Genomic DNA, 27,275 nt, shown 5'->3' on the forward strand with positions numbered 1-27,275 from the left:
AGTTCTGCTCTGCGGTGCGGCTGTCAAACCAGCTTTTCCCCCTCTCTGCAGACCAGCTCAGTGCCGGGAGCTGGTGCGACACCGGGCAGGGAGTCACCCCGCCCGTGACACTTGAGTTTCTTAACTGACCCTCCCAGATATCGACAAGTTCACCGAGAAGGGGGGGCTGTCCTTCTCCCTCTTGCTGTGGGCCACTCTGAACTCCAGCGTGGTGATGGTTGGCTCCATTATTGTGGCTTTCATCGAGGTAAGCCCCAAGCTGCGGGCCTCTTGGTTTGCTTCCTTCCCCCCCATGTCAGTTCTGCCCCGGAACAGGCGGACTGGGCAGCTAGTGTGACGGACCGGGCCGTGTCTGGGCACAGCTGAGGGCATCTGCTCAGGGCGAATTGCTCAAATTCAAGGCTCCTTACAGCCCCCAGACTGGTGACCTCTCCAAACACGCCACAAACCAGTTCCACAGAGCACTTCAGCTGCCTGCCTGAAGCCTCACGAGCAAAACCCCTCCGCCACCCCAGCAGTATCCATGCCCCAGATGGCCCCGGGCCTCATACACAGGTGACGGGTCTTAGAACCCAATCCCACCTACCCTGAACAAGTTCTGTCCTGTTCTAAGAAACCAGCCACAGATCCCTGGTCAATTTACCCTCTGGATCTTACCCACAAATCACGCTGGGCTGATCCTTTAGAATCTATATCTAAAGGTTTCTTACCACAAGAAAGAAAAGCATGAGAGTAAGGTTGCTAAAGTATCCTACATTACATGCATCGAATCTCCCAGTCCTCGATGCAGGCTCTAGCAGAGATGTTACAGCTGCTGGCTTAAAAGTCCTTGTTGCGCATCCTAGGATCAGGATGGGTCCACAGTTCTTTCTGGCCCTTCGATCCCCCTGGGATGAAGTGCTGAGCTGAGTACCAAGATGGAGTCCGCCACATGGCCTCTTTATACATCCTTCCTGGTCTCGTCTTGGCTGCAGCAGGTCACCTGGCCAGCGGCCCATCCCTGTGTCCCCTGCTGGCAGCCCTTAGGTGTCAGCCCTCGTTCTTTAGGTGTGTCCTTGGCCCACTGAGTGCCATTGTCCCACAGGGCCTCGCTAATTAGCATGTCCATAGGCCGGGCTCTGCCCAGTGCTCAACCACATGCAGAGAAATATTCAGTATCCACACAGATTACAGATTCCTAACTACACACACAGACATTATACAAACACATGACTAACATACATAGGATTAGCAGACAGTGAGCTTCTATTCAGCACCCCACATGGCCCCCTTTATACCATTTTTGGGGCCAAGACCCCCACCTATGGGTGCAGCAGGGATCTGGCTGCTCCCCTCAAATTCAGTAACGTGACAGCTGGATAACGGTTCTAGTCCAAGTCCCCCTGCTCGGTGGAGCAGGAAGTGCCTTATGCTTTCCTGTGTTCCCTTGTCTGTCCTTCACCAAACATCTGGGCCTTAAACTCTCCTCCCTGCGGATAGAGGTCACCTCTCTGGCGAGCTGGGTGGGGTTACGTATCTTCGGTAAAGCAGCCCCGGAGCTGCCACGGGTAAGAGATCCCATTGGAAGCGGATTATGGAGGCTTGAGGGCCAGTGTTCCTCCAAGAGGAGGGAAAATGCAGAACATGACAGCTCTCCGGGTGGCTGTTAGCGCCGATGTTATTTATAACCCTCGTCCCTCTGCGGATTAGCAGAGACCGTTGCCTTGCTACGGTGATGCAAGGGTTTCTCATTAAATGCCTCTGCCTTGGGCCGGCAGCCTTCCGTGAGGGCGCTGCCTCTTGCCGGCTTGAGCCTTTGTTTGTTAAACGCAGCCGCCATTGGTAACAGCGTCCCGCCAGGGAGGCAGAGCACAGCCAGGGCAGGGAGCTGACGGTGACAGGTCGCTCGCTGGGCTGGTGCCTCAGCCGGGGGAGGTGACGCCCGTCCCTCGACGTCGGTTGAACTGTCTCTCTTTACGCTCGTTCTGGTCTGGCCTTGGCCGGCTTCGAAATGTCCCGAGTGTCCGAGCGTTTTCGGGGCGAGAGGCTCGGCTGCAGGTTTCTCTGCCACTGAGGCCCACGCAGCAGCCACCTCCCCCTTCTGCCGTTGGGAGCAGCCTGGGCGACGGGAGCGAGTCCCAGTATCAAGGCCTGTCCAGCCCTGAGGGCGTTGAAGACCGACGTCGTGTCCTGTCGGGGCGGGGGCTGTGGCCCTGAGGCAGGATGGGCGCAGAAAGAGCGGAGCCCACGGCGCTCGTAGGCCCCCAGAGAGTCGGCTGGCTTGGCTCGTCATGCCCCCGCCCCCAAATCTCCTGGAGAACTAGGCCATACGGCCCTGTGCTGCCCCGTGCTCTGGGCAGCAACCTCACTGGCTCCCACATAGTATCGCACGGCAGCTGCTCTAGCGGGATCCCTCCCCCCTTGCTGAGCCGTGGCTCTCCCGCCAAAGGGCGTGAGTGGAAGGGGGCCCCGTGAAGAGAAGCCCTTCGGCCCTGCTCCACGGGGGCGCTGCTGAGCTGGCCGCAGCGGCTTCCAAAGAGTCGCTTGGAGTTGGTTTCTGAGGGACCCTCCCAGGGCCCAGCGTATTTTTCCCCACCTCACCCCGGTCTCCTACGAATCCATCCATCCTGCTTCAGGTCTCCTGGCAGGTCGTGCTGGTCTCGGCCTGCCGGGCCTTGTCTGAGGGCGCTAAGAAGCCGCATAAGAGGCAGCGCCAGCGATTTGGGGGGCTAATCACACTGCCTCTCCACGGAGGGAGCTGCTGGCTAGCCCGGGCCTTGGCTCTGGAACGTGCTTGGGGTGGGGTTCAGATCCCAAAAAGCGAGGCTCCATCTGCCCCTCATGGGCCGTCGTGTGTTCCCCTGGGTGGGGGTGCTGGAATGGGGCGGGAGGGGCCGGTGGGAACCGCTGCGTATGGGCGGCTGCTAACCAACTCTCCCTGTGCTCCTAGCCGGTCGCCGCCGGCAGCGGGATCCCCCAGATTAAGTGCTACCTCAACGGCGTGAAGGTGCCTCACGTCGTGCGCCTCAAGGTAAGGTGCTGGGGTTTGGGGAGAGAGTGCGAGGCGTCCCCGGACTCCGTCGTCCATCCCCCGCTGGCGGCGTGGTCAGGCAGAGCCTGGGGCTGGCAGGAGCTAGGCTGGCCCGGCCTGCCTCCTCCCCGTCTGCTGCCAGCTCCCCACACTCGTCCTGGCTGGGTGCTCACATCCTAGCTCTGCCTCGCCCAGCTGCAGCTGCTGGGGGCGCCTTCCCCTGAGTCACAAGCGCATGACCCAGCGGTCACCCTGCTGCCCAGCTTTGTGACTCCTCGGTGGCGGTCCCTTCGCTAATAGGTGCCCCGGCGCAGATCCCTTTGGGCCCAGCACTAGGGAAATGCAGCATCGCTGCTGGAACTGATTGCAAGGGGCTGTGGGGGGCGACGGCCTATGGGGATGCTCGCGTCCCATGTGCTCAGCCCAGCTGTTCCCTTCCGGGGACCGTTGGTCAACACGCTCCCCTCGGAGGCGGGAAACGGCAGTAGGTGCCTGTACCGTCTGCAGAGCAGCCGGGGGCCCGGCGCTAGCCGTGAGATCTCTCCCCACAGAGTAAAAGGCCCTCCGCGAGGGACCCACTGATGGTTCTGCAAGGCTCCGACGGGCGCGCGTGTGTGTAGTGCGGGGAGTATTTGCTGACCCCTGGATACAGGGGGGCTGTTACTGGACTGCACAGTCCTCTGCCAGCCGTGACTGCAGAGCTGGTTCTCCACGGTACAGCTGTGAAAGGCCAGAGACGAGCCAAAGAACCCGTTAGCACAGGCCTACTCCACTTGGGAAGCCCCGGGGGCCACACTGATATTCACAGCACATGCCGAGGGCTGCAACTTAAGTGTGGTTGCATAACATGCCAATAGCTTCTTTCACACTGATGGGCGTGAATACAAAGATGAAGGCAAGACTATACAACACGCAGGCCCCTTTTAAGTCAGTTCTGCTGGTATTAATCAAATGCAACAATTCCCCGATTTCCACCCGTATGGCAGCATTTTAATGAGCAATGACAGGCCAGGAATTAACCGCTAAAAGGTGCATCCACACAAGACCGTTCTATCGGCTCCTTTTTTGTTTTGGCTCCCACCCCCGGGCCGCGTGGTGAGCCCCACGTAAACCCAAACGGGCCGCGTGTTGAGTAGCTTTAGCATCTCCGGCTCCTGCCGCTGTAGCTGCTAGCTCGCCAGCTGCCCAGCTCCCCTGGTGCCTCCCGAGAGGAAGGCCGCGCGATTCAGTCTCCCCCTTTGTGCTCTGCCAGGGACTTGGCGTGCGGGGAGCAGCTGAGTGCGCGGAGAGCTCGGCGTCTGGCGGGGCGCGCTCTCCGGGTCTCCCGCCCGCCTGGCGCCGAGAGGGGCCGCCTCCGGGCTCGCCGTCTCTCCTGCGCTGATCAGGGACTCTGCTTGTCTTCCAGACCTTGGTGATCAAAGTCTGCGGGGTCATTCTCTCGGTGGTCGGCGGCCTGGCTGTGGGGAAGGTAATTTGCTGGGCGGAGGGCAGTCTGACTCCGCCACCTTCCCGAGGTTGTGGAGTGGCCCCTGTGCGCTGGCCTGAGGTGGGGCTGTCATGCTCACGGGTCTCGCTCGCGCCTGCCTGGTGCCTTGGTCCCCGCCAGCAGCTCGGCGCCGCGCCAGGCTCTCCTGGCGGATCGGGGACGGGACGCTGGGCAGCGGCAGTGCATCCTGATGCCACCTTCTCCCGGATGTGACTGGGAGGAGCCGGGCAGGGGCTGAGGGACGTTTCCTCAAGAATTCCCATTCACGCCGCGTCCGTGGCCTGGCAGGCCGGCAGGCCCCTGTAAGACCCTGGCAAAAACAGGAGTGTGGCCGGGTTTCCCCTTCCTGGAGCAAAACCTCCTCGCTGGGGCAGCTCTGGCCTTAGCGGCACCGAGTGGCCGCGCTGTGCGGGCGGGGCTCCGGGAGCCGCGGGACGGGCGGGGCTCTCGCCTTGAACTCCCCTGTCCTGTCAGAGTGGCCCTGAAACCCGCCGCCGTCTGCTCCCTGCCCGCAGGAAGGACCCATGATTCATTCCGGGGCCGTCATCGCCGCCGGCATCTCGCAGGGCAGATCCACCTCTTTGAAGCGGGACTTTAAGGTGGGTTGGCTCGCGCCCCAATGGGCGGGTGCACGTGTGTGTCCGTGTCCGGGCATGTGCTGGTGACGGGCTCGCGGCGCCTGGGGAGGGTGCAAAACGATCTCTGCTCTTGTGGACACAACGTGGCCAAGCCAGGGCGGCGAGTTAAAAGAATTTCGGGGCCGGTTCTTCCCTTGGCCCCGCCTCTGTGCCTCCCACGGAGCGTCTCCCGACCCCACCTGCTGCTGCTGGCAGTGCCGGGGGGCTAAGGCAGCTTCCTGCTCTGCACCGTTCCCAGGAGGCATGTCCCAGCAGGAGGGGTCCCCGTGTGCTGCCCCTGCCCCAAGCGCAGCGCCGCTGCCAGACCAGGGTGGGGTCGCTTGTGGGAGCTGTCGCCGCCTGAGATAAATGCCAGCCCCCTCAGCCCTTCCTGCACCCCACTCCCTGCCCCTCCCAGAGCCCGGCCCCGCCTCCCCTGCGCCCGACTCCCTGCCCCTCCCAGAGCCCGGCTCCCCCCCCTCCTCCTGCGCCCGACTCCCTGCCCCTCCCACTCCCAGAGCCCGGCCCCGCCTCCTCCTGCGCCCGACTCCCTGCCCCTCCCAGAGCCCAGCTCCCCCCCCTCCTGCACCCGCCTCCTCCTGCCCCTCCCAGAGCCCGGCCCCGCCTCCTGCCCCTCCCAGAGCCCGGCCCCGCCTCCTCCTGCGCTCGATTCCCTGCCCTTCGGCAACCCCACCAGCCTTTCATGCTCCCAGGGCGGCCGGGACCCCTGCTCCCGCGTCAGCTGGGGGTGCCTGGGGCCGCCCCTGTGGCCTGAAGGAGGAATACTGGCCTGTTCCGAAGGAGGCTCCGTAGAGTCCTCTTTGCCTGAACCCGTTCCGGTTGCAGTGCCCTCTGGGAACCTATCCCACAATTCCCAGCAGCAGTGCATCCTGGGAGCAGCTTGACAGGAATATATTCCCCGGCTGGGGCCATGCTGGGGGCGCACCGAGCGGCGGTGGAACATCCCTCCCCTCTGGGCCCGGCAGTGCCGCCGGGGGGGCAGGCTGGGGCGAGAGGCTGGCCGGGTGGCTACACTCCGTGCGATTGGCCCACGGCTGGAACGCTCCCAGTGGGCTCAGCAGACCCGTCCTGCTGCGGCTGGTCTGTCGGAGCCGCAGCCTTGTTGGCAAACCCGCGTAGCCGGGAGGGCCCGTTGGCTGACCTGGATCCGGCCGAGCGCTGGTGTGGGAGGGGGCCCACAGCCCCCTGCGCTGGGTCCCCCCTATCCTGAGCAGAGCTAGCACTTGGGTGGCTGTGGCCAGGCAGCTGCTGTTAGCAGAAGCGCCGCGAGCCTGTCTCTGCCCCACTGGAAAACATTTCCGCCACAGCGGGCCTGCTTTGATTGGCTCCCCTCCCGGCCGCGGAGCGTCGTGTGCATCCCGTGCTGCTGTGCCACACAGCAAAATGCATAACCCGCCTCCGCCGCACTGGGCGGGCACTGGGGAAAGCCGCCCCGGTTCTCACCTTGGGAGGAGAGCGGCAGATGCCAGCCCGTTTTCGTCGCCATGCTGGCGCTCCGGAGGCGCGCTCGTGCCACTTGCGCCCGTGCTGCCGGTGAAGCCGCACTATCCGTGTTTCAGATCTTTGAGTACTTCCGCCGGGACACGGAGAAAAGGGACTTCGTCTCGGCCGGAGCAGCTGCCGGCGTCTCGGCCGCGTTCGGCGCCCCCGTTGGTAAGGGGTCGGCTGAGGCAGGGTGTCACCTCCTGGGGCGGGGGTGGGCCCGTGGGGGGAAGCTCATGCTCCCCTGCTAGGGATAGTGCCAGACATCTGTCCGGACTCATCCGGGGCCTTGGGTCAGCCCGCTGCGAGCACAAGTGACCTGCGAAGCAGCAGCTGCCCTGACAGCTGTGGGTGCCCGGCCTGTTGGCTCTCAGGGAGTGCTCGGAACTGCCATTTTCCGAGTGGCGTTCCCGTGGGGCGCGGCCGAGGTAGAGAACAGCGGCTGCTCCGCCCGCCCGCCTGTCTCTGCGCTCGCCCATGGAGCTTGGCACAAAGCAAAGTGGCACACAGGCTGCCTGCCTCTGCCGGGCGCCGGTCTGATTCCGAGAGGGGGCCCCTGGAGAAGAGGGACCCTGGCGTACGGACGCAGCCGGACCACCTGGCTGCCGCTTGGCCGTGGGAGAGACCCAGGTCTTGCCAGTGAAGCAGAGAGGGACGTGCCTGCGTGGGCAAGGCTGGGAGCCCTCCCAGGAGGGGTGTCGGGACCGGTGGCTGTGGGCAAACCCGAGCGTGTTCCCTCCTCCAGCGCCGCCTGAAACCTGGATGTCAGGTTGTGTGTTAAGGGACGAGCTAGTCCCCCGGAGAGCTGCCCCTGCCCCCCAGCCGCCCGTATCTGGGGTGGACCTGCGGCCCAGCAGCGCGCTTCTCCCCTTGGGAAGTGGCACCAGCTTGGAGAGCACGTGCATGCACCAAAGGGCCGCTGGCTCTGTGCCCGCAGCAGAGCCCTTCCCGCTGCTGCGGAGGCAGGGGCCGGCACGCCCAGCTTTTCCGTCTCTGCCCCAAGCGGCTGTGTGAGGCCCCCAGGGCACATGGCGGCACGGCGGTCGGCCACTTCCAGGGCGCCCCCTGGGCAAAGTGTCACCGGCCAAAGCCACGTCTCATGTAGGCGGGCGGCTGGGGCGGGGGTGAGGCCCCCGGCCCCGTGAAGCTGTGTCCCGTCTCTGCACGCCCAAGGGCGGGTTCCTTCCCGCCCGCGTCGCCAGGAGACCAGCCCTCGCCCCAGCGGCTCCTGGGCAGGGCGGCGGTAGCCGTGACCGTGGCCCCTGGCCTTTGTCTGCCCAGGCGGAGTTCTCTTCAGCTTGGAGGAAGGCGCTTCCTTCTGGAATCAGTTCCTGACGTGGAGAATCGTAAGTGTCCGTGCCTGGGGCAGGAAGGACCCGCGGGTCAGGCGTGGTCGGCCCCTGAGGTGAAAAACGGAGCTGGAGGCCTGCCTGGCTGCTGGGCCAGAGAGGAAGGGGGCAGGAGGCCTTGGGGAGCGAGGGGCCTGGCGGGTGCCCGTCGCCTGGGGTGTGAGGCGCAGAAAGGGGGCGTTGCTGGGTCCCCTGCCAGAGAACCTGCTGGTTCGTGCTTGGAGTCCCGCACTGGCCTGTGCTGAGGGTTGGCAAGAGGGCGACAAGGCAAAGGGAACAGCCCAGAATCCACAGAGGGAGGTGCTCGTGTGGCGACCCAGCCCTGCCTATGCAGCTCACAGGGAAACTCACCTGCTGGTTTGGGCCCCAAGCGCTGGCAGGGGGGTGAATTATCCTGCCCCCCTCGGCAAGAACTCTTCAGGGAGTGAGGGGGCGGAGCGAGGCCCTGGCGGATGGGCAGGGCGCGGAGGGGTCTGAGGCCAGGGCGCCGAGGCAGCTTCTCTCTTGCTTCTTTCCGCAGTTCTTCGCCTCCATGATCTCGACGTTCACACTCAACTCCATCCTGAGCTTTTACCACGGGAACCCCTGGGACCTCTCCAGCCCGGGGCTCATCAACTTCGGCAGGTTCGACAGCGAGGTGAGGTGCCCGGCCTGGCTGCCGGGTTCGGGCCGTCGCGGGGCAGGCACACGCCCCGTCCTGGGCGCCCTCCGCAGCCTGGCCAGCAGGGCAGCAAATGGGGGCTGTTTGCTCCCGTTAGGCCCTTCCCTGGGATGTTTGACAGCATGAGGCGCCCCAGGCGGGGTGTCATGCTGGGCAGGGGGCTCTGCGAAGGCCAGATGCACCCAGATCAGAACTTCCTGCCCAGCAGCCTCCAGCGCGCCCCCTCGCCTGAAAGCGTTGCCCCAGCTGCTGCCGGGCTCCGGTTATGCAGGCGCCATGGGGCCCGGGAGCGAGGGGCCTTGCTGCAGCCGTGCTCCCCAGGAGTGGCTCCGGGCAGCTGCCGGCTGTAGGAGGCCTCGCGCACAGGCAGCGGCTTGTCCCTGAGTGCCCTGCGGTGCCGGAAGGTCTCCAAACCCTCTTCTCCTTGTCCGCAGAAACTGGGCTACACCTTCCAGGAGATTCCGATCTTCATCTTCATGGGCGTCGTCGGTAAGCTGGGTCTGCTCGTTCAATTAGCGCCTCCGAATAATCCCCTTCCGCTCGGCCGGAAACCTGCCTTCGCCCACGTGCGGGAGGGGGGATGGGAAAGCCATTAAAACGCACGCAGGCAAAGGACCCCCAGGGAGCCTGCTGCTGCTTAATGCTTTCCAGGGCTACCGCTAGCGTCTCTGCCCAGCGTGATCGTCCCTGGAGAGGGAGAAAACCCTTCGCTTTGCGCTTCCCTGTTGCTGGGTAGGGTTTGCAGCGTGGCAGCGCGTGGCACAGTTATGGGGGGCCAAACCGTGGACCGACAAGAGTCTGGGAAAAGATGCAGGGTCCTAGGCAAAGCTACCCGCCTGCTACGCATGTGTGGGCAGGGTGTCTGGAGCTGAACTTGGGAGACACCCGCAGCTAGAAATCCATCTCCCTCTGGCTCAGTGCTTGGTACGAGCAGGTGGCTGCTCACAATCCACCACCGGAGTGAACACACTAACCAGATGCGCAGGGAAACGCCAGGCTGGAGTCAGCGAGGAATTGCCCCTGGTTTTCCTCAGAGGTAACCTGTCCGAGCCTACCCTTTGGAGCAGACTGGGCCTAGCCAGTGTGCTGATGCGACCTGCTTCTCGCGCGGCCCTCGGGTCCGAGTGGCGGCCGGATCGCTGACTTTCTGCCCACTGCTTGGAACAGGAATATTGAGGCCTCAGTTGTCAGTCAGCCTTTCGGCCACAGACGCTCCTGCTGCCCCATTGTGTGTCAGCCTTGAAATGCCCTCGTCAGGGCAAGGAGAACTACCGTTACCACAGCAACCCTGACGCAGCCCCAGTGTTGCCATGCTGGCAAAGGTCACTATCGTCTCCGGGGGGCCTCTGAACAGCCGGAAGCGCTGTGAAAATTCCTGGTCCTCGTGTGGCCTTGATGCATCGTGCAGATCCCTGACCTCCGGGAGGTAGAAATAATAGGGGGTTCAGGCGCTGGCTTTCCTTGAGTGGAAAAAACCCCAAGTAAAGGCAGCGGCCGGGTGTGTATGTGGGGGTGTCTCTCAGGAACACGTTTGCTCTCCCTTGTCTCTCCCCCTCCCACGCAGTAGAGTTAAGCTCTGACTTCCAGCTGTGACGTCTCCAGAAACCAGCGATTTATGGCCGTGGGGAGAAATAGCGGCAGCAGCTTGTGCAGTTTCTTCTGTGAGGTTCAGCTTGCTCTCCTTCATGGCTTGGCGCTGAACGTTACAGTAAGAAATTGCTGCTGTTCTCTGGAAGCTGCTGCTGGCGGTAGCTTAAAAACGTGGTGCTCGTAAGAACGTTTGGCTGACGAGGGCAAGAAACTGCCAAAGAAACACCGGGGCAAGAGTCATTTAACTCTGCATGTAGGAAAACCCTGAACGGCATAAAGGGTTCAGCTGTGTCCCTCTTTCCTGCTTGCAGGTGGAATTCTCGGCGCAATATTCAATGCCCTGAATTACTGGTTAACCATGTTCCGAATCAGGTAAGAGCCCCCGAGGTGCTAAGTAAAACAGAACCCGTCAGTGTTCCCACCGGAAGTGATCATTACGGATGCCATCGCTTTGTCGTGCCCGAGAATCGACCCCTCGCAGAAACCCAGGTTTCATCACAGCTGTAACTCTGCCCCCGAGTAAATATTTCTTCCGTCGTCTCGTAAAACAGACGCCCTTCGGAGGAAGGAATCTTGCATTATAAGCTCCCAGGACAGTACGTTAGACCACCTTAAATGCATATCTAAATGCAGTGATTGTTGCATGCTTTCCTATTGAACCACGGATACAGGAAGCCTCTGACTTCCGCCCGCCTGAATTATGACCCCACGTGCTTACAACTATTTTTGTAAGTGCAAAAGGGGCTGAACCCCCCCGACTTACATCCTCGGCCTGCGTTTACGACAGCGCCTGGCGCCTATTATCAATGAAAGTTCGAGTTACGACGCCCCCGACTTGCGACACTTCCCCAGGAACCAATCACATCGCAAGTCAGGGGCTGCCTGTAACCTATTGAGCCATGCTGAGTTTATTGGCACACACTGATAAGTGTTAACTGATGCCGCAACTCCCATGTTACAGTACCTTGTTGAAGAAACATTTAGGTTCTGAGCACTACTGCTATAGCAAATGAACCACATTCTTCTCAAAATGTAAATAATTTTGTGAGCTCAGTAGCCATACTCATCCGGCCAAATAGCCACATGTGGCTAGCGTGTTGGACACTACGGCTTTAGAACAATTCCGTGGGTCAGAGTTAAGGTGATGGAAGATGGATATCTTTGTTTTCATGACAGTGCTTTTGCAGACAATGCAATTTACTTAACCATCCAGCCAACCAACTTAACCGTCCATACGTGAGTTACATGCTATGTAAACGCATTGGGGATCGTTTTTAAAAGTAACAAACCTCATTTTCAGCAGCCAAGGTCCAGTGTGTTCCTGAATCACTTAAGTGCTTTTGAAAACTGGTCCCATAGTCACTCTGTTTCAAAAATCAGTGAAAATAGCTAAACTTTCTGGGTTGGAATGCTTCCCTTCCCCGTTGGGACCTGGCTTCTCTTCCACCAGAGCTTGTCTTTCAGGAGCCAATAGCTCAGAAGACTAACATCCCCTGCATGACGGGGAGTGCTTGATAGCTTTTGCAGATGGAACAGACGGGAGTTGAGGGATTCAGAGCAGATGGTACATTCCGTTTTCAATTTTCCTGCAAACATGTTTGTGGAGACAGAAGCCAGCAGGACTGTGAAAAATATAAAGGGCAATTTCTGCACAGCTCCTGGTTTGTGGAGTCCTGGGAAGGTTTCAGATGGCCTTTTGCGGGGGCAAAGTGTCCCCAGGAACAGAGCTGCAGACGGGGGTTGGTTACTTTTTATGATCAGCTACAAAACTGATCAAAGCTTTTGAAAACCTGAGCTGTGGGCAAAGGTTACGAATAGTGGGCGTGTCTAGTCTTAAGAAGACAGCTGATGGAGAGGGGTCAGGAGGGAGCCAGGTAAGGCCTCAAACATGTGAAAGGCTGTTATAAAGAGGGTGGTGATCAATTATTCTTTGCCCAGCCGAGGTAGGACAAGAAGTAATTAGCTTGATCTGCAGCGAGGGGGATTCAGGTTTGGAGTTACGGAAACCATTGTGACGGTCTCTAAGAGTAGCTAACCGCTGGGACAGGTGACCAAGGGAGAACATCAGAACGGCTACACTGAGTCAGCCCAAAGGTCCATCTCGCCCAGTGTCCTGTCTGCTGACAGTGGCCAATGCCAGGTGCTCCAGAACAGGGAATCATCAAGGGATCCATGCCCTGTCGTCCATTCCCGGGTTCTGGCAGACAGAGGCCAAGGGCACTATCCCTGCCCATTCTGGCTAATTAGCCATTGATGGACCTAACCTCCATGGATTGATCTAGCTCTTTTTTGAACCTGTTAAAGTCCTGGTCTTCACAACATCCTCTGGCAGGGAGTTCCACAGGTTGACTGTGCATTGTATGGGGGGGAAAAATACTTCCTTTAGTTTTGTTTTGAAACCTGCTGCCTAATAATTTCATTTGCTTGACCCCCTAGTTCTTGTGTTAGGGGTAAATAACACTTCCTGATTTTATTTTTTCCACGCCGGTCATGATTTTACAGACCTCTGTCATGTGCTCCTTTAATCCTCTCATTTCCAAGCTGAAAAGTCCCAGTCTTCTTAATTTCTTCTCCTTATGGAAGCTGTTCCAAACCCCTAATCATTTTTGTCGCCCTCTTCTGAACCTTTTCCAATTCTAATAGATCTGGAGATGAGGCCACTACATCTGCACTCAGTATTCATGATGTGGGTGTACCATGGATCTATAGAGACAATCTATTTTCTGTCTTATCTATCCGTTTTCTAATGATTCCCAGCCTTCTGTTAGCTTTTTGGACAGCTGCTGCACACTTGAGTGGATGTTTTCAGAGAACTAGCCACAGTCACTCCCAGATCTCTCTTGAGTGGTAACTGAGTTAGACCCTATCGTCTCTTATGCGTCGTTGGGATTGTTTTCCAATGTGCGTTACTTTGTATTTATCAGCATTGAATTTCACCTGCCATTCAGTTGCCCAGTCACCCAGCTTTGTGAGATCACTTTGGGACTCTTCGCAGTCAGCTCAGGACCTAACCACCAGCGATGGGGAATCTACCATCTCCCAGGTAGTTTCTAAGAACAGGCAGGCAAACACCTGTCTAGATTGGCTGGACTAGATGATCACTCAAGGTCCCTCCCAACTTGACGTCTCTGATTCCTCCTTCATTTCGGCCTATGAAATCCTGCTGCTTGTCTGGTTCTCACCCCGGGAGGAGGTGGCCTGCGCCAGCTGCTCCCCCGCCCCCAAGCCGCCAGCAGTGGTGGCATCCAGTCTGAAGAGCCAGCTGACCCCTGGGGTGCTTCTGGGAAGCAGAGAACAGCCTGGCGGGGGCTCCCTGTTCACGTGGCTTGTGTTCGACCCCGCAGGTACATCCACCGCCCGTGCCTCCAGGTGATTGAGGCCATGCTGGTGGGAGCGGTGACAGCATCTGTGGGGTTTGTGATGATCTACTGCTCTACGGACTGCCAGCCCTTCCAGGGGGATGCCGTGGCCTACCCCCTGCAGGTAGGTGCCTGCCCTGCAAAGCCCCTGTCCCCCCGCGTAGCGGAGCGGGTGTCCGATCCTGCCTGCCCCATGGAGCTGGATCCGACCTCGGCACGGCCAGGGGCTCGGAGGTCGGGGATTTTCCAGCGTGGTCTCTGCTGCCTGGCTTGGGAGCTGGCCTCAATGGGGCCAGCCAGGATGAAAGAGTCTTGAGCATTTCTACAAGCAGTGAGCGAGGCAGGCGCACCCCTGAGGGGGCAGTGAATGAGGCAGGGCTCCATACTGGCCAGGCATCCCTGCCGCGTGCAGGGTCTGAGCCTTCTGGGCTGCCATTAAAGACCATCCTGCCAGCTCCGTTAAATGAGGCAAGGCGCTGGTGGGGGCGTGGCCAGCGAGGGGGGGGGGGGAGAGTCCCAGGGGGATCTGGCCAGAGCCTCCCAGTGTAAGGGACTAAACAAAGAAGCAGGTAACTTCCTCCCGGCTGTTGTTGGAACCAAACCAAGCCCGCGGTCGGGGAGTGAGACCGGTCACGGCGCGTGTGCAGCCTGACCTCTGCCCCCTGCGTGTCGGTGTGACACTCAGATTACAGGCGGTGAAGTGCCTCTTTCAGGGGCCTGGAGAACGACTTCATGGGACTCTGGCCTGGCCGGAGGAGCCCAAGCGGCACAGGTTGGTGGGTGGGTATCTGCGATCGCGGAGAGCTGTGTCCTTGAGGGAATAGGTGGTAACTGACCGGACAAGACTGTGAGCGGGGGCAAAGCTAAAGCTCGGTGTGAGTTTATTGTCCCAACACAGCTTTCCAATGGGATCTAGCTGGGGTTTGATGGTCCATCTTAGCCAGGAGGTGAACGCTGTTTGTGACAGTCGTTCAGCCGGTAAAGGGGGGAGGAAAAATAATAATGTGCCAAAATCAACGACATTTAGCTAGATTCCAGCTTGACCCTCGCCCTCTACATCTGCGACGGGTGACGCTACAGGCGCTGGCGTGTGCCTTTGGGTAGCAGTCGGGTGTGTGTCACCAGGAGCCCCGTTTGCCTTAGCGCTCTGCCGGCTGCTCTGTCCGCGTCCCGGGGCAGCGGGTCTGCCACCTCTCGCAAGCCATCCTGTCTCCTCTTCCTCCCACCAGCTGTTCTGTGCGGATGGAGAATACAACTCGATGGCCACCGCCTTCTTCAACACGCCCGAGAAGAGCGTCGTCAGCCTCTTCCACAACCCTCCAGGTGGGCCCAGCTGAGCCGTGGGCGGGAGTGGTTGTAGCGGCAGCTCTAGAGCAGCGGCGTGGCTTTGTTTGTGGGCAGGCGTGCTCCTGTTAGCCCAGCCCTCTTGTCCTTCCATGTGAGCTGCGTTCCGTGCTGCTCGGAGACTTCAGGGTTACAAGGGACCATCGTGATCATCTAGCACCTGACTTCCTGCAAGCTACAGGCCAGAGAACTTCACCCCCCCACTCCCATAATCCACCCGACCTCTGGCTGAGCTACAGAACTCCTCTGAAACCGAGTCTTTAAAGCACGATGCGAGGAGTCCCCGTTTACACTGAGCGCCTGTTAAAAGACCCTCCCTGCTGGCGAATAGCAACTCTGCAGAGCCCGGGGGAGGGCAGGTTCCGACTGTGTCCCGTCTGTAACACACTAATAGGGCTGCTGTCACTGTAGGAGCCCACAGGCATAAACCAGGGCCCCGTGGTGCTGGGCGCTGTACACACAGAGCAAAGGCAGTCCCAGCCATGCAGTCATCTCAGTACAGGTTGAACCTCTCTAATCCGGCACCCTCGGGACCTGACCGGTTCCAAACCAGAGAATTTGCTGGACTGCGGGAGGTCAAGATTGTCTGGCAGCGTTACTAGCGCTCCCGCCGCTCGCCGGGCTTGCGGACGACATTTAGGGGTAAATTTAGAGCTACAGAACACGAGAGCTGGGACTGGTGGCTGTAAACAAACGTTATGGGACTGCAGGAAACTTGGCCACCCCCATGAAAAGGGGACAGCCGGCTCGCTAAAATCATGCCGGACTGCGGGTGTTGCCAGACCAGAGAGTGCCGGAGTGGAGAGGTTCAACCTGTATTGTGGTAAGGGCCTAACCGGGGCAGAGAACGGGAGCAACCCACGGATCCGGCTGGTGCTAGGGTGCATCCATTCGCCGTCGCAACAACTTGCTCTCCTTGCTGCTTGGCAAGGCTTCAAAGCCGAGGCTGCAGGAGCCCTTTGCAGCATTTTCAGATGCCCTGCTGCCAGGCTGTGCCACGGCCCACATCTTTCAGCCGGACCTTGTCCGAGGAACAGCTGGTTTGGTACAATGTGAGCCTGGCTTTGCTTGTACCTGCTAATTCATTAGTCGGTCGTTCTCACGGGGTCTGTCCCGCACTAGCGCAAATCAGCCATCTACTGAGAACGCGTTAAGATGAATGCGTCCCTCGCCGGCTGAGGAGTCTTGTGCTTGGACGTAGCAGTAGCTGGCGGGTTTCAGGTTTCTCCGGGTAAAGCTCTGGATTTGGATCAGCAGGGTGGGGTTGATATTTTGTTGAGGCACCCACAAAAATTGCCTCTTGCTTGGCCTGTGATAAGCAGCCTGTCCTGTGGGGGTGTGCAGGGTGAGAGCCGTGGTGTGTTAGGCTGGGTGTAGATGGGACCTTGAAGAGGAGGCGTCAGCGTCCCAGGAGCACTCTTGTTAAATATCAGCCGAGTGTTTTCCGTTCACCTCCCTCCGTCCCTATCCCAGCCGTTCGCCTTCGCGTGCTCGCTCCCAGTGCTGGCGTCTGTTCTTGGCTGCTTCCTGTTTGCTACGGTCTCTCTCTCCTCAATGGCTTTCCCTTCTGGTCATGCTTTGAATGTGTTTTTTACTTTTCGGTCTGTCTAGAAATTAGATCCCATTTCACGGTGCCCCGGGGCATCTGTCTGGGTTTCCATTTCCCATCGGACACGATGCCTGGCTGCCTTGAATTGAAACAGGCCCAGTTCCACCTCTGCCCCAGCACTGCTCTCCTGGAAGAGCCATGTGACTCCTGCCTGTTCTTTCGCTGACAGCTGGTGCACGGAGCTGGCTGTCCCTTGAGTGCATTGGCCTGGTGACTTTCCTGTGGAGATCGGCTGGGACCCAGAGGACTTGGGGTGCCCTGGACTCTTTCCCTCTCCTGTCTCAGACCTAGGTTGACGGCTGCCATGGAAACGTGCGGGGACGGCGGGTGGGGGCGCTCGCCTACGAGACGTTGTTTAAATAGCTGTTGCCTGATGACATGGAGCCAGGCAGGGCTGGGCTGGGGGGCGCATCAGGACTCCACACCAGGGCCTCTCTACACAGTGGTGTTCAGCTGCAGTACGGCTGTCAGGGCTTCCTTTGTATGTGACGACGTACAAGCAGCAGCGGGCGCCCGGGGCGTTCACAGAGCAGGAAGGGGTGTCGCTCTAAACCCCCACGGCACGGCACGCCGGCTCTAGGTGCCTCCGCGTCCTCCACGGAAAACGGGGCCTCCCCAAGGACCTGAACCCTTTGGGCCTCTCTGTGGCTGGGCTTTCACAAGTCCCTCATGAGAGGCTGTTAAGGGAAGTACGGCCTTGGGGGGCGTCCGAGCGCTGCCCGGGGTTAGAAACGCTGAGAAATAGCAGGTGACCCTGTCGAGTTGAATTGTGGCCAGAGGCTAATGGAGGGGGCGCAGGGCAAGGTCCTGGCCTAGCCTTGCCCTTTAATATGAAATTAACCACCTGGGAAGGGGGTGAGCGGTGGAGGAGCGCTCAGAAGGGATGATGGGAAGACGCATAGAAGGGCCCGACCCGGCGAGGGGAAGGAGCTGCGGGCGGGCAGGTGAAACGCCAGACACGTGGGGGGGAGAGGAATCGGAGCCGCTCCTATAAGTGTCTGAACCTGACTGGCCCTGGCAGTTCGGCGCCAGCCTCTGCTGCAGGGGGCAGAAATCTGGCTTGGAATGAGAACGGAAACCGAGTCCCACACCCCCCAACGAACCCTGCCAGCGGTGCAGGTGGGCCCAGGGACGGCAATGGAAGGCCTCGAGCAGGGGTGGCCAACCCATTACAGACAAAGAGCCAAAATAGTGGTGGATATAGTGCAAAGGGCCGAGGGAAAGAAGTTGTTTTAAAAAAAAACAAAAAAACCCCAAAGAAACGCTGCCCCTTTAAGAGCCACGTGTGGCCCAAGCAGGCGTCTGTTGGCCACAGTGGCTGATCTCGCTGCCCCAAGCGGCGCCCTGACCAAACAAGGAAAAAGATCGGAGCAGGGGAACGTAGGACAGCCGCGGGTGCGGGTGCAGGAGCCGAGCCGCGGGTGTGGGAGCCACAATTTTTCCTTTGAAGAGCTGCACGCAGCTTGCTGAGCCACGGGTTGACCGCCCCTGGCCGAGAGGCCGGGGGAGGCTTCCTTGCAGAGACTGGCCCGACTAGCGGTGTTGAGGGAGGGGGCCTGGGAAGGGCTGACAAATGAGGTGAGGGAGCACGCGGGTGCCCTTGGGTCAGAGCAGTGCCTGCCTGCAGAACACCAGGGGTTGGACCAGGCCTGGCCTTCCTATGGACCATGGGAACAGCCGAAGCTACACGCCCCCTGCTCGGGGTATGAGCCACGCTGGCTGCTGGGGGCAGCTGTCCCAGAGTGGGGCTGCCTGCCGGCCAGGGGCTGAGTGAGCGGAGCCAGCCAAGGGCAGAGCTCGCCCCAAGAGGAGTAATCCCAGTCCTACGGTGGCTCGGCGTGTCCATCCCGCTGCTGTGGCCATGACTAATAGGGGGGATCGGAACGTGGTGGCAAGTGCCACCTACTGGGGTTGCCCCATGGTCAACTTGTTCTCAACTGCGCCAGCGATGCCAGTCTCTGGGAGGGGCTGGTGGGCGTTTGCCGGCGCCCCCCTCAGAGCTCTTGTGGCAGTAACGGGCTGCTAACCCATTGACCAGAGAGCTGCCAGCCTGTAGTGTAAACAGCCTGTCTCCATGGTGTGGAAGGGGTGAAACCGACCCGACCTCTCTCCCTAGGTTCTTACAATCCCATGACCCTGGGGATGTTCACGCTGATGTATTTCTTCCTGGCCTGCTGGACCTACGGGCTCACCGTGTCTGCCGGTGTCTTCATCCCTTCCCTGCTGATCGGAGCGGCCTGGGGCCGGCTCTTCGGCATCTCGTTGTCCTACCTGACCGGGGGATCGGTGAGTTACCGCCCAGGTGGGGGCAGTTCGGGCATTCGGAAGTGGAGCCCCAGTAAGCCTGCGAGCAAACCGCGTCCGCACGGGGCGGAGGAGGCTGTGGGGGTCCTAGTGGCTGTGCTGGGAGTCTGCCGTGGGGAGGGGTAGAAGTCAGAGGGCTCTGTCCCGCCCAGTGTAACGCGCGGCTCGTCTCTCCCGCGCAGATCTGGGCCGACCCGGGGAAGTACGCGCTGATGGGGGCCGCGGCGCAGCTGGGTGAGTTGGCCGGCCTTCAGGAAAGCGCCCGGTGGGAGCCGCGTGTTTGGTTCCAGGGCGAGCGGCCCGTCGGGTGGAGCCCACCTGCCTGGAGCGCTGGGAAAAGCCGCTTGCTCAGTGCCGAAGGGGCTCGTGCACCTGGCGTGTCGGGGGTCAGTTCCGGGAGGGGCGTGCAGCTCTAGGGAGGGGGCTGAGGTCGGACTTCACCACGTGGGCTCGTGTGTGGGCTGCTTGGCCCATCCCCTATGGAGTCACAGAGCTCCCGCGGCCCCTCTTGCTGCCCCTGCGCGGCCCCCTCGCTCCGGCCCGCAGCCTGAAAGGAGCCCTCCCCACGGGCCCTGCGGGGAGACCCTCCCCACATACCTCACACACCAGAGCCGGGGGGGGGGGAACCAGGCTAGTAGATTTTGTGGGCTCCAGCCCCTGGGATCAGTGAGGCTGAAGCGCCAGCATGGGCTTCCCAATGCCGGGGGGAGCCCCAAGCCTCGGGGGCTGGATCCAGGCAAACCGGGGCTGCATCCGGCCCCCGGGCCTGAGGTTCCTCACCCTGTCCTAGGCTGTGGGGAACAGCTGACTGGAGCCAGCCGGCATCCTGCCCTTCCCCGAGGAGCGGGGCTTGGCAGCCCGGGGGCTGGAGACACTGGATTGCGGGTCAGACGTGGGTGCGCCCTCAGGGCGGCCCCCGTGGCTCTGCGCCGCCGTTCTCCACCAGGCACAGCACACGGCCTGCCCCCCACGTGGAGCGTGACGCTAGCTGCAGCCGTGGGGACCAGCTCATGTGCCAGCGCGGGGTTCCGGAGCCTTTGGGGGAGCCCCCCGGCTCTCCTCCCTGGCCCCCCGGTCCTTCCCTCTCCCTGAGCTGCGACCTGCGCCTCTCCCTCAGGTGGGATCGTGAGAATGACCCTGAGCCTGACCGTCATCATGATGGAAGCCACGGGCAACGTCACATACGGCTTCCCCATCATGCTGGCGCTGATGACGGCGAAGATCGTGGGCGACTACTTCGTGGAGGTGAGCGGCCTGGGGGCTGGCGGCCGGAGTCAGCCCCACCCTCTGGCTTGGGGCGGGAGGGGCCCCTTGATGGGTGGGGGGGGGCAGGCTCTTTGCCAAGCTCGCAGCCCGGGGTTGCCGCCTCCTTCGTGGGCTGGGGCGAGCGACCCTGCGGTGAGCCCCGAGGGGCTTTGCAGGGGGGGCCGTGGGCCGTCCGGAGGGGGCTTGCGGCCCGGGTGCCCGCCCGGCCCTGCGGCTGACGGCTTTGCCCCCCTGCAGGGTCTGTACGACATGCACATCCAGCTGCAGAGCGTGCCCTTCCTGCACTGGGAGGCCCCGGTGACGTCTCACTCCCTCACGGCCAGGTAAACGAGCTGGGTTCTGCCAGGCCCCCGGGCGCCCCACCTCAGAGGCGCCCGCCAGTCCCAGTTCCCGGGGCCGTCGGGTCTGAGCGCGTTGGAGGCGCCGCGGATCCCCCCCCGCCCCTGCCCGTGCGGTGGCGCCGGAGAAGGAAGGGGGCGGGGGGATGGGGAAGGGAGCCCGGGCCCCCCGCTGCCAGACCAGGGCCACACACCTGAGCTTCAGCCCATTCCTAGGGGCTGTCTCCCGGCCCGGCGGGGCAGGTGAAGGGCCAGCTCGCGGGGGAGGGGAGGCGGTGCCTGGGCTGGGCAGGTCTCCCGAAGGGGGAGCCCACATGAAGCTTTGTGGGGACGTGGAGCCGGGTTGTCGGGCCCCCGGCTGTTCCCCAGGGCCACGGGGCCGGTCTGTTGGCCGGGCTAGGTGTGGAGTCTGTCCCCTCGTGAGGGCTGTTGCTAAGGGGCTGTCCCGGGCCTGTCATGGGAAGCGTCCGAGAGGCTACAGCAGCCACAGAGGCAAAGGCAGAACCAAGCTAACAGGGCAGGCGACAGTGGGAGCCAGGGCCCTGGCTGGGCGGGGGAGGCTTGGCTGGTGCCGGGCACGGTCTCGGCCCAGGCCGGGCAGCCCGGCCCATGTCCCCGGCGCTCTGTCCTGCAGGGAGGTGATGAGCACGCCCGTGACGTGTCTCCGGAGGCTCGAGAAGGTGGGAACGATCGTGGACGTGCTCAGCGACACGTCGTCCAACCACAACGGCTTTCCCGTGGTGGAGAGCAGCCCGGATGCCACGCAGGTGAGTCAGGCCGCTGGCCGGCACGGGCCCCAGTGGCCAAAGTGACCCCGAGTTTGGCAGCAGGGGGCAGGGCCGCGCCGCAGTACTTGGGGTTCAGCCCGGACCGCCGCATCGGGCCGGCGTTTCGCCGCCAGCGCAGTGCCCAGCTGGCCAGGGGCTGGGCAGCTGCAGGGGCGTCTCCCTGACACTTGTGGGCATTTGGGGGGCCCTCTGCCGTCCCTCCTCCCACCAGCCCAGCTCCCTGGGTTCCTGGGCACTGGCTGCTCCTGGCATGGCTCTGAGTCATGGGGCTCGCTGGCTGGCGCCGGCTGGTGGCTTCCCTGCCCGGCCGGGGTGAGGCTGCTGTCCGGGGGCTGCAGGACCTTGCTGAGCTGGGGCGCCGGTGACTGGTTCCCCCATCTCTAGCGAGGTTCCCAGTACCACCTGGTGACCCCGCCAGCGAGCAGCCAGGAGCCAGCAGGGTGGGGGGTGCCCCAGGCACTGCTCAGAGGCACCAGGCCAGGCGAGGGGGGCAGACACCAGGAGAAAGACCCATTCCCCAGCTAGCCCCCTTTCCTGGGGCGCCCAGCTGCTCTTTGGGCCGCCCCGAGACCGCGAACTGAGTCCTCCCCGCCCGTGTCATGATGCTGCCGGGGGGCGGCCTCTTGCTGGGGGGTGAGCAGAACTCACGAGGGGCCCTCGCTGGTAGCGGCCTGTTGCCCGACGGCCCAGCCTGGGGCCCGGCTCTGCGTGTAACCCAGGCGGTGAGCAGCCGGGGCCTGTCTCCCTGAAGGCTTGGTCCCCTGCGGCCCTGCCGACGCCTGGCGCTCTCTTGCAGGTGGCGGGACTGCGGGGCCTGATCCTGCGCTCCCAGCTGATTGTTCTCCTGAAGCACAAGGTAACCGACCCCGTGGGACTTTCGCCGGCCAGGGGCGCTCGCTGGGCCTGTGTCTAGCAGGGCCCTGCGGGTGTGTCCGGCCAGCCCCTCTCCTGCCTCAGCCTGGCCCAGTGAACCAAGACCCCTTCCCTGTTGTAGAGCCGGGCCTACGCGTCCCTGGGCAGCTCCTGGCGCCTCTGTGGAGCAGGCCAGGCTGTCGCGCGGCGGGTGCCGGCGCTCTGCCAGGAGGCCGCTGTTCAGACCAGTGGGAAGGGCCCCCAGTTTTCTGCCCGAGGGCGAGCTGGGCTCATGGGTGCCACATGCTGGACCCACCGTCGGCCATTCCGCACTGCGGGGGCTATCCCAGGCCAGGCGCCGGGGAGCTGGCGCTCGGGGCTCTGTTCATGGCTGTCAGCCCAGGGCCGAGTCCCTCTGCCCCCGCACAGGGGCCGTCGGCCCGTCTGCCGCTCCGGCAGTGGGACGCGGTGAGGCAGGGCTGCCTGTGTGCGGCTCTGGGGGTGCTGGGTTCTCCCCCGTCGAGTGAGAGCAGACAGGTCTTCATGGTGCTGGCTGCCGCTAGCGGGGCTGGGCCTGAGGGAGCAGAGCGCGACCCGTCGGGGCAGGGCAGCTCCTGGCCGGCTCGGAGCCCTAGCTCCGGTACCAAGGCCTCCCCCCTCTCCTAGGTCTTTGTGGAAAGAGCCAACCTGAGCCTGGTTCTGCGACGGCTGAAGCTGAAGGATTTCCGGGACGCCTACCCCCGCTTCCCGCCCATCCAGTCCATCCACGTCTCCCAGGACGAGCGCGAGTGCATGATGGACCTGACTGAGTTCATGAACCCCTCGCCCTACACGGTGCCCGAGGTGCGGCTGGCTGGGGGCAGGCCGCTGCAGACTCACCTCGGGACCCAGCCGGGGTGGGGGGCACAGCCTGGCTCGCTCTCGCGGGCTTGGGGCTCCTCCCGCCGCTTGGGGGCGTGTTGGGACCCTTCAGATGGGAAGCAAGCGTCTTTCCCCTGGGGCATGTGGGGAGCAGTCCAGTGGGAGAGAGCCCCTTACACAGGGTCTGCTCGGCCCCCTAGGCCCTCCCGGGGGCTGGCACACTGGGCTGGGCTCCCGCTTGGCCCCGGGACAGGCGGCTCGCTCTGACCTCCGGCCTGGCTCTGGCTTGCAGGAGGCGTCTCTGCCGAGGGTCTTCAAGCTGTTCCGGGCGCTGGGCCTGCGGCACCTGGTGGTGGTGGACAATCACAACGAGGTGAGTGGCAGGTGGCCTCGGGGACGGCGGAGGCCGGCCCAGGTGAGCTGCTGGGTGCTCATCGGTCCCTCTGCCTCCCCTGCAGGTGGTCGGGCTGGTGACGAGGAAGGACCTGGCGCGATACCGGCTAGGAAAGGAGGGGCTGGAGGAGCTGTCCCTGGCGCAGACCTGACACTGCTGGGCGGCCGCGGAGCCCCGTTCCCCTGGAGACGTCACCCCCAGCGCTGGGCAGGGAGCCCGGCCCCTGCCTTCGCCTCTTGTCCGTAGCTGTTCCCGTTTCCTGGCTGCCTCTGCCCAGCATGGCTGGGCCTCGCCGCAGCCTCTGTCCTGCGGTGCCAGGCAGGACCCTGTTCCCCTCTGCACTGGGGCGTCGGAGCAGCTTGGAGGCTGAGCGCCGGAGTGGGGACGCCGAGCCCAGCCCCACGAAGCGGGGTGACCCCGGCCGGCGCGTTGCCAGCTTGAGCCGCCTCCTGGGAACGTGCACCAGCCTTCCGGGACCAGAACCGCGTGGCTCGGGCCCCGTCTGCACCCACCTCTGCCCCAAACTGTTCTCCAGTGGTGGGAGCCTGGTCCCATATCTCCTCACGGGCACCGGCCGAGTGGAGGCTCCTGGGCCGGCCGGGGGACCAGTGTCTTCACGCTGCTCCCCACTCACGCGGCTCTGACCCCGTGGCGAAGGGAGCTGCCTTCCCGCTTTCGCAGCCCGGCCTGGCGGCTCGGCACGTCTCCCGCGATGCAGCCCGACGACTGGGCCAAGGGGCTCCCAGGCGCCTTGCCCCTCGCCAGCACTGAGCCGGCCTCTGCCACGTGCTGCAGCAGGCCCTGCGTGGGCAGCGACCCATCTGGGCCCCCCGGCCCTGCCTGGCCGTATGTCTGCCATGATGCAGCCCCCCTCGTGCCCTCTGTCTGCTTGAGCATCTCCCGGGGTTGGGGTCACCCCGCATGGCCTGGATCCGGGCCGTGGTCCGGTGCAGGGGATGGGTAAAGAAGGCTCCTAGAGGCGTGTTCCCTAGTGCCACAGCTCAGTCCCAAGGGAGGGCCCCGGGTTGGCCAGGATCCCACGCTGGGGAAGGGAGGTTGAGTGCGCTGGTTATCGAAGGCCTTGTAGAACGATGGCCATGGCCTCCAGCCGCATCGCTAAGGGGCTTCTTTCCCCCGGCCGTGCCCTGGCCCAGCCAGGTTGCGGGCAGGCAGCCAGCCCCGTGCGCCCTCAGGACTGGGAAGTGCAGCCGCTGGGCCCTTGGCCTGTTTCTGGAGAGCAGCCTTCTCAGCAGAGCAGGGCTACTCCCTGTCTGGGCGGCGCGGCCTGCCCGGCTGCCTACATGGTGGGCTCTGGGGCAGGGGGCTGAAAGGAAGAGGGAGCTGCCTCATGGCACGCCATGTGGGATGCAGAAACGGAGCATTTGCAAATGATCCCGTTCCCCCTGGTCCAGCAGCCTCTGGCCCTGGCTCCTGCCCCTTGCTCCCCGCTCTCCTGGTAGGGGCACGGAGCGCAGCCCCTGCTCCTGCGGGGGATGCACAGAGCCCATCAGAAATAAATCACTGGAACCAACGCGCCGCTGCCGGATCTGCTTTTCCGTCTGCTGCGCCTGGGCAGCCGTGTCCAGTGGCGGGGCGGGAGGAGGACTTGGGCAGGAAAAGCTGGTTTGGCGCGCCTGGGGCTGCCTCGCCCAGCTCCTGGCCTGTGGGTGGGGAGAGGACGGGCCAGGCGTGCGGAGCCAGGGCTGGTGAATGGGCTCACACCAGGCCTCGTGCGAAGCTGTGCAAATCGGGCCTCGGCTCCTGGCTGCTCTTCGCACTGGCGCCTGTTCCTGGAGGCCGGAGGACATGACAGCTGCGGCCTGCAAGCTCTGTGCTGCTCTGAGAGCCGGGAGCCCTGGGGCTGCCTGCTGCTGGTCACTGATTGCTCCAGCCCGCTGGTTCCTGGAGCAGCCTGGGAGCGCCTGGGCTGCACAGGCCTTGGCTCTGCCTCCCCTTCCACGGGCCCTGAGGCCCAGGCTCCACCCGCTAGCGCCCGGCCCCTGGCAGCCACGGGGAAGCTGGGCTCCCCTGGCGGAAGGCTGCTGTCCTCAGTAACGTGGGCTCCCTTGGGCACCATCTCAGCTGGAGTCTGACCAGCCAGCCCCAGGCCTGCCCTGTGTCCTATTTACTCTGCGGTGCAGCCATTTGACACGAGCCGCCCGCAGGTCGCCCCTGAGGGCCGGGCACCCGCAGGGCGTCTAGCAAGTGCTGGGACGCAGGCCGGGCTCTTCCATCCCTGAGAGCGCCCCCCCCGCCCTGGGCCGGATGGCTTCCAGCGTCCCTCAGAGCTGCTCTGAGCACCCCGGGCTGGACCCTGCTCGCCCGGTAGCTGCTGCCCTCGCACAGTTCTGTCGCCTCGGGCCGGGCAGGCGCGTGCTCCGAAGGGGGGTGCATGGGGCCCTGGATGCTGCCTGCTGGGAGTCCCCATGATGCGCATTGGAGTAAGGGGCCATTTCCTCTCTTCTCCCCCCCCCCTTCCGCTCGCTGCCTAGGTCCGAGGAGCCGTTGCAAAGCCGAGTGTCTATTTTAGAAGCCTGCAGATTTTCTATGGCCACGTGCCCCCGGGAGCTATTTTTGTGCTGAAATAAAAGGCTGTTTGTACTTTTAGCCCCGTGTTGGCGACTGTCTCTTGCCATCTGGTGCAGGGGGGCAAAGGGACAGGGCCCGGGCCGCATGGGCCGGTGTGTTCAGGGCTTGTCCCGGCCGGCAGGCGAGGTGGGGCAGGGCGCTGAGCTGGAGCGGGAGGGCAGAGGCAGCTTTGGGGGTTGGCTCCCAGCCCTGGGGGGCTGCGGGGAAAGGGTGTGTGGGGGAGCGATTTGGTAGTGGCCACCTGGCCTGGCCTGGCCTGTTTGTCCCGGGCTAAGCAGCCAGTGTGGCTTCCGTCTCTGGGCAGGGAGAAGGCCCAGCAGGGCACCCCGGCCCTGAGCATCATGCTGCCCCCGGTCCCATCCGCCTCCAGGCCTGGTCAATGGGCGCAGGGTACTACCCAGCATGCTCTGGGGCATTGGGCATGGGACAGAGCCCCCGGCCCTTGATTCCTTCCAAGGACACCAGTGAGGCAAGGCCGGGGCTGCCCCCCACCCCCAGGGCCTTGCTTTGTGCCCCCCACCCCTGGGCCCTTGCTTTGTGCCCCCCACCCCTGGGCCCTTGCTTTGTGCCCCCCACCCCTGGGCCCTTGCTTTGTGCCAAGCTCAGTAGCACCCCCTGGTGGCTGGGAAGGACCCGCTACCTGGTTGGAAATGCTCCTGCCCGGCACCGGCTCAGGGGGATCCTAGATGTGGGCAGATCTCCAGGCCGCCTGCCCTGTGGGTGCAGTGGCGGGAGGGGGTGGTGCCCGCGCTGGTAGGGGTAGGGCAGCCGGGGCTGATCTCTGGCATGCTGCCCAGGCCCAGCCCCGACCAGGCTGCACTGTTCTAGTCTTGGCTGCTACCCCCCCAGGGCCCGCTGCCCCCCGGGGCTCTGAAAAGTGCCAGCCCTCGGCTCCCTGCCCTGATCGAACCAGCTCTTATCAGGGTTTGCCAGGCACTTCACTCCGCGCTCACTGTCTTCTCCGGAGCTGGCAGATTCCCGTCGTACCCAGCCCCACCCCCGGGTAGCTCGGGGCTGGAGCAGCTGGGACCCACTCTGCCGTAGCAGGTGCCAGGACTTCCTCCTCTCCCCCCCCCCCATCCCTCCAAGCAAGCCCAAGACAGCAGCTGCCCCATCCTGCTGCCCAGATCTCGGCGGCCGCACCGTCGCTTGGGGCCGTGGCCTGTGCTGAGGGTCACTGACTCACTAGCCCCCTCCTGCAAGGGTCCCATCCAAGCCGCAGCCCTGCGCCCTTAGCGCCCGCTGGGGAGCTGCTGTGTCCTGCCTGGGAGAAGGCGACGGCTGGGCTTTCCGGTCTGGGACTGGAGCACGAAGATGGAAAACACTTGGCTGCAGGCCAGAGAGAGCCGGCTACT

The 27,275-nt window shown here is 63.0% G+C and overlaps 1 protein-coding gene across 1 annotated transcript in view; it reads left to right on the forward strand.

The window, feature by feature from the left end:
* CLCN7 (chloride voltage-gated channel 7) overlaps nucleotides 1–25,938 on the forward strand; it is a 41,027-nt gene extending 15,089 nt beyond the window's left edge. Inside the window, exons 6-25 of the mRNA XM_075899147.1 lie at nucleotides 138–247; nucleotides 2,930–3,010; nucleotides 4,416–4,478; nucleotides 5,012–5,095; nucleotides 6,694–6,787; nucleotides 7,898–7,962; nucleotides 8,486–8,602; nucleotides 9,061–9,115; nucleotides 10,528–10,588; nucleotides 13,561–13,699; nucleotides 14,805–14,898; nucleotides 18,645–18,814; nucleotides 19,015–19,066; nucleotides 19,950–20,077; nucleotides 20,336–20,421; nucleotides 21,071–21,203; nucleotides 22,021–22,080; nucleotides 22,743–22,919; nucleotides 23,230–23,310; nucleotides 23,396–25,938. Coding sequence (XP_075755262.1) covers nucleotides 138–247; nucleotides 2,930–3,010; nucleotides 4,416–4,478; nucleotides 5,012–5,095; nucleotides 6,694–6,787; nucleotides 7,898–7,962; nucleotides 8,486–8,602; nucleotides 9,061–9,115; nucleotides 10,528–10,588; nucleotides 13,561–13,699; nucleotides 14,805–14,898; nucleotides 18,645–18,814; nucleotides 19,015–19,066; nucleotides 19,950–20,077; nucleotides 20,336–20,421; nucleotides 21,071–21,203; nucleotides 22,021–22,080; nucleotides 22,743–22,919; nucleotides 23,230–23,310; nucleotides 23,396–23,482 — 1,937 coding nt within the window. The 3' untranslated portion in view covers nucleotides 23,483–25,938. The remainder of the gene's footprint in view (nucleotides 1–137; nucleotides 248–2,929; nucleotides 3,011–4,415; nucleotides 4,479–5,011; nucleotides 5,096–6,693; nucleotides 6,788–7,897; nucleotides 7,963–8,485; nucleotides 8,603–9,060; nucleotides 9,116–10,527; nucleotides 10,589–13,560; nucleotides 13,700–14,804; nucleotides 14,899–18,644; nucleotides 18,815–19,014; nucleotides 19,067–19,949; nucleotides 20,078–20,335; nucleotides 20,422–21,070; nucleotides 21,204–22,020; nucleotides 22,081–22,742; nucleotides 22,920–23,229; nucleotides 23,311–23,395) is intronic.
* The last annotated feature ends 1,337 nt before the right edge of the window (nucleotides 25,939–27,275 follow it).

The sequence above is a fragment of the Pelodiscus sinensis genome, chromosome 16 (genome assembly GCF_049634645.1).
Source record: "Pelodiscus sinensis isolate JC-2024 chromosome 16, ASM4963464v1, whole genome shotgun sequence".
Taxonomy (NCBI): domain Eukaryota; kingdom Metazoa; phylum Chordata; order Testudines; family Trionychidae; genus Pelodiscus; species Pelodiscus sinensis.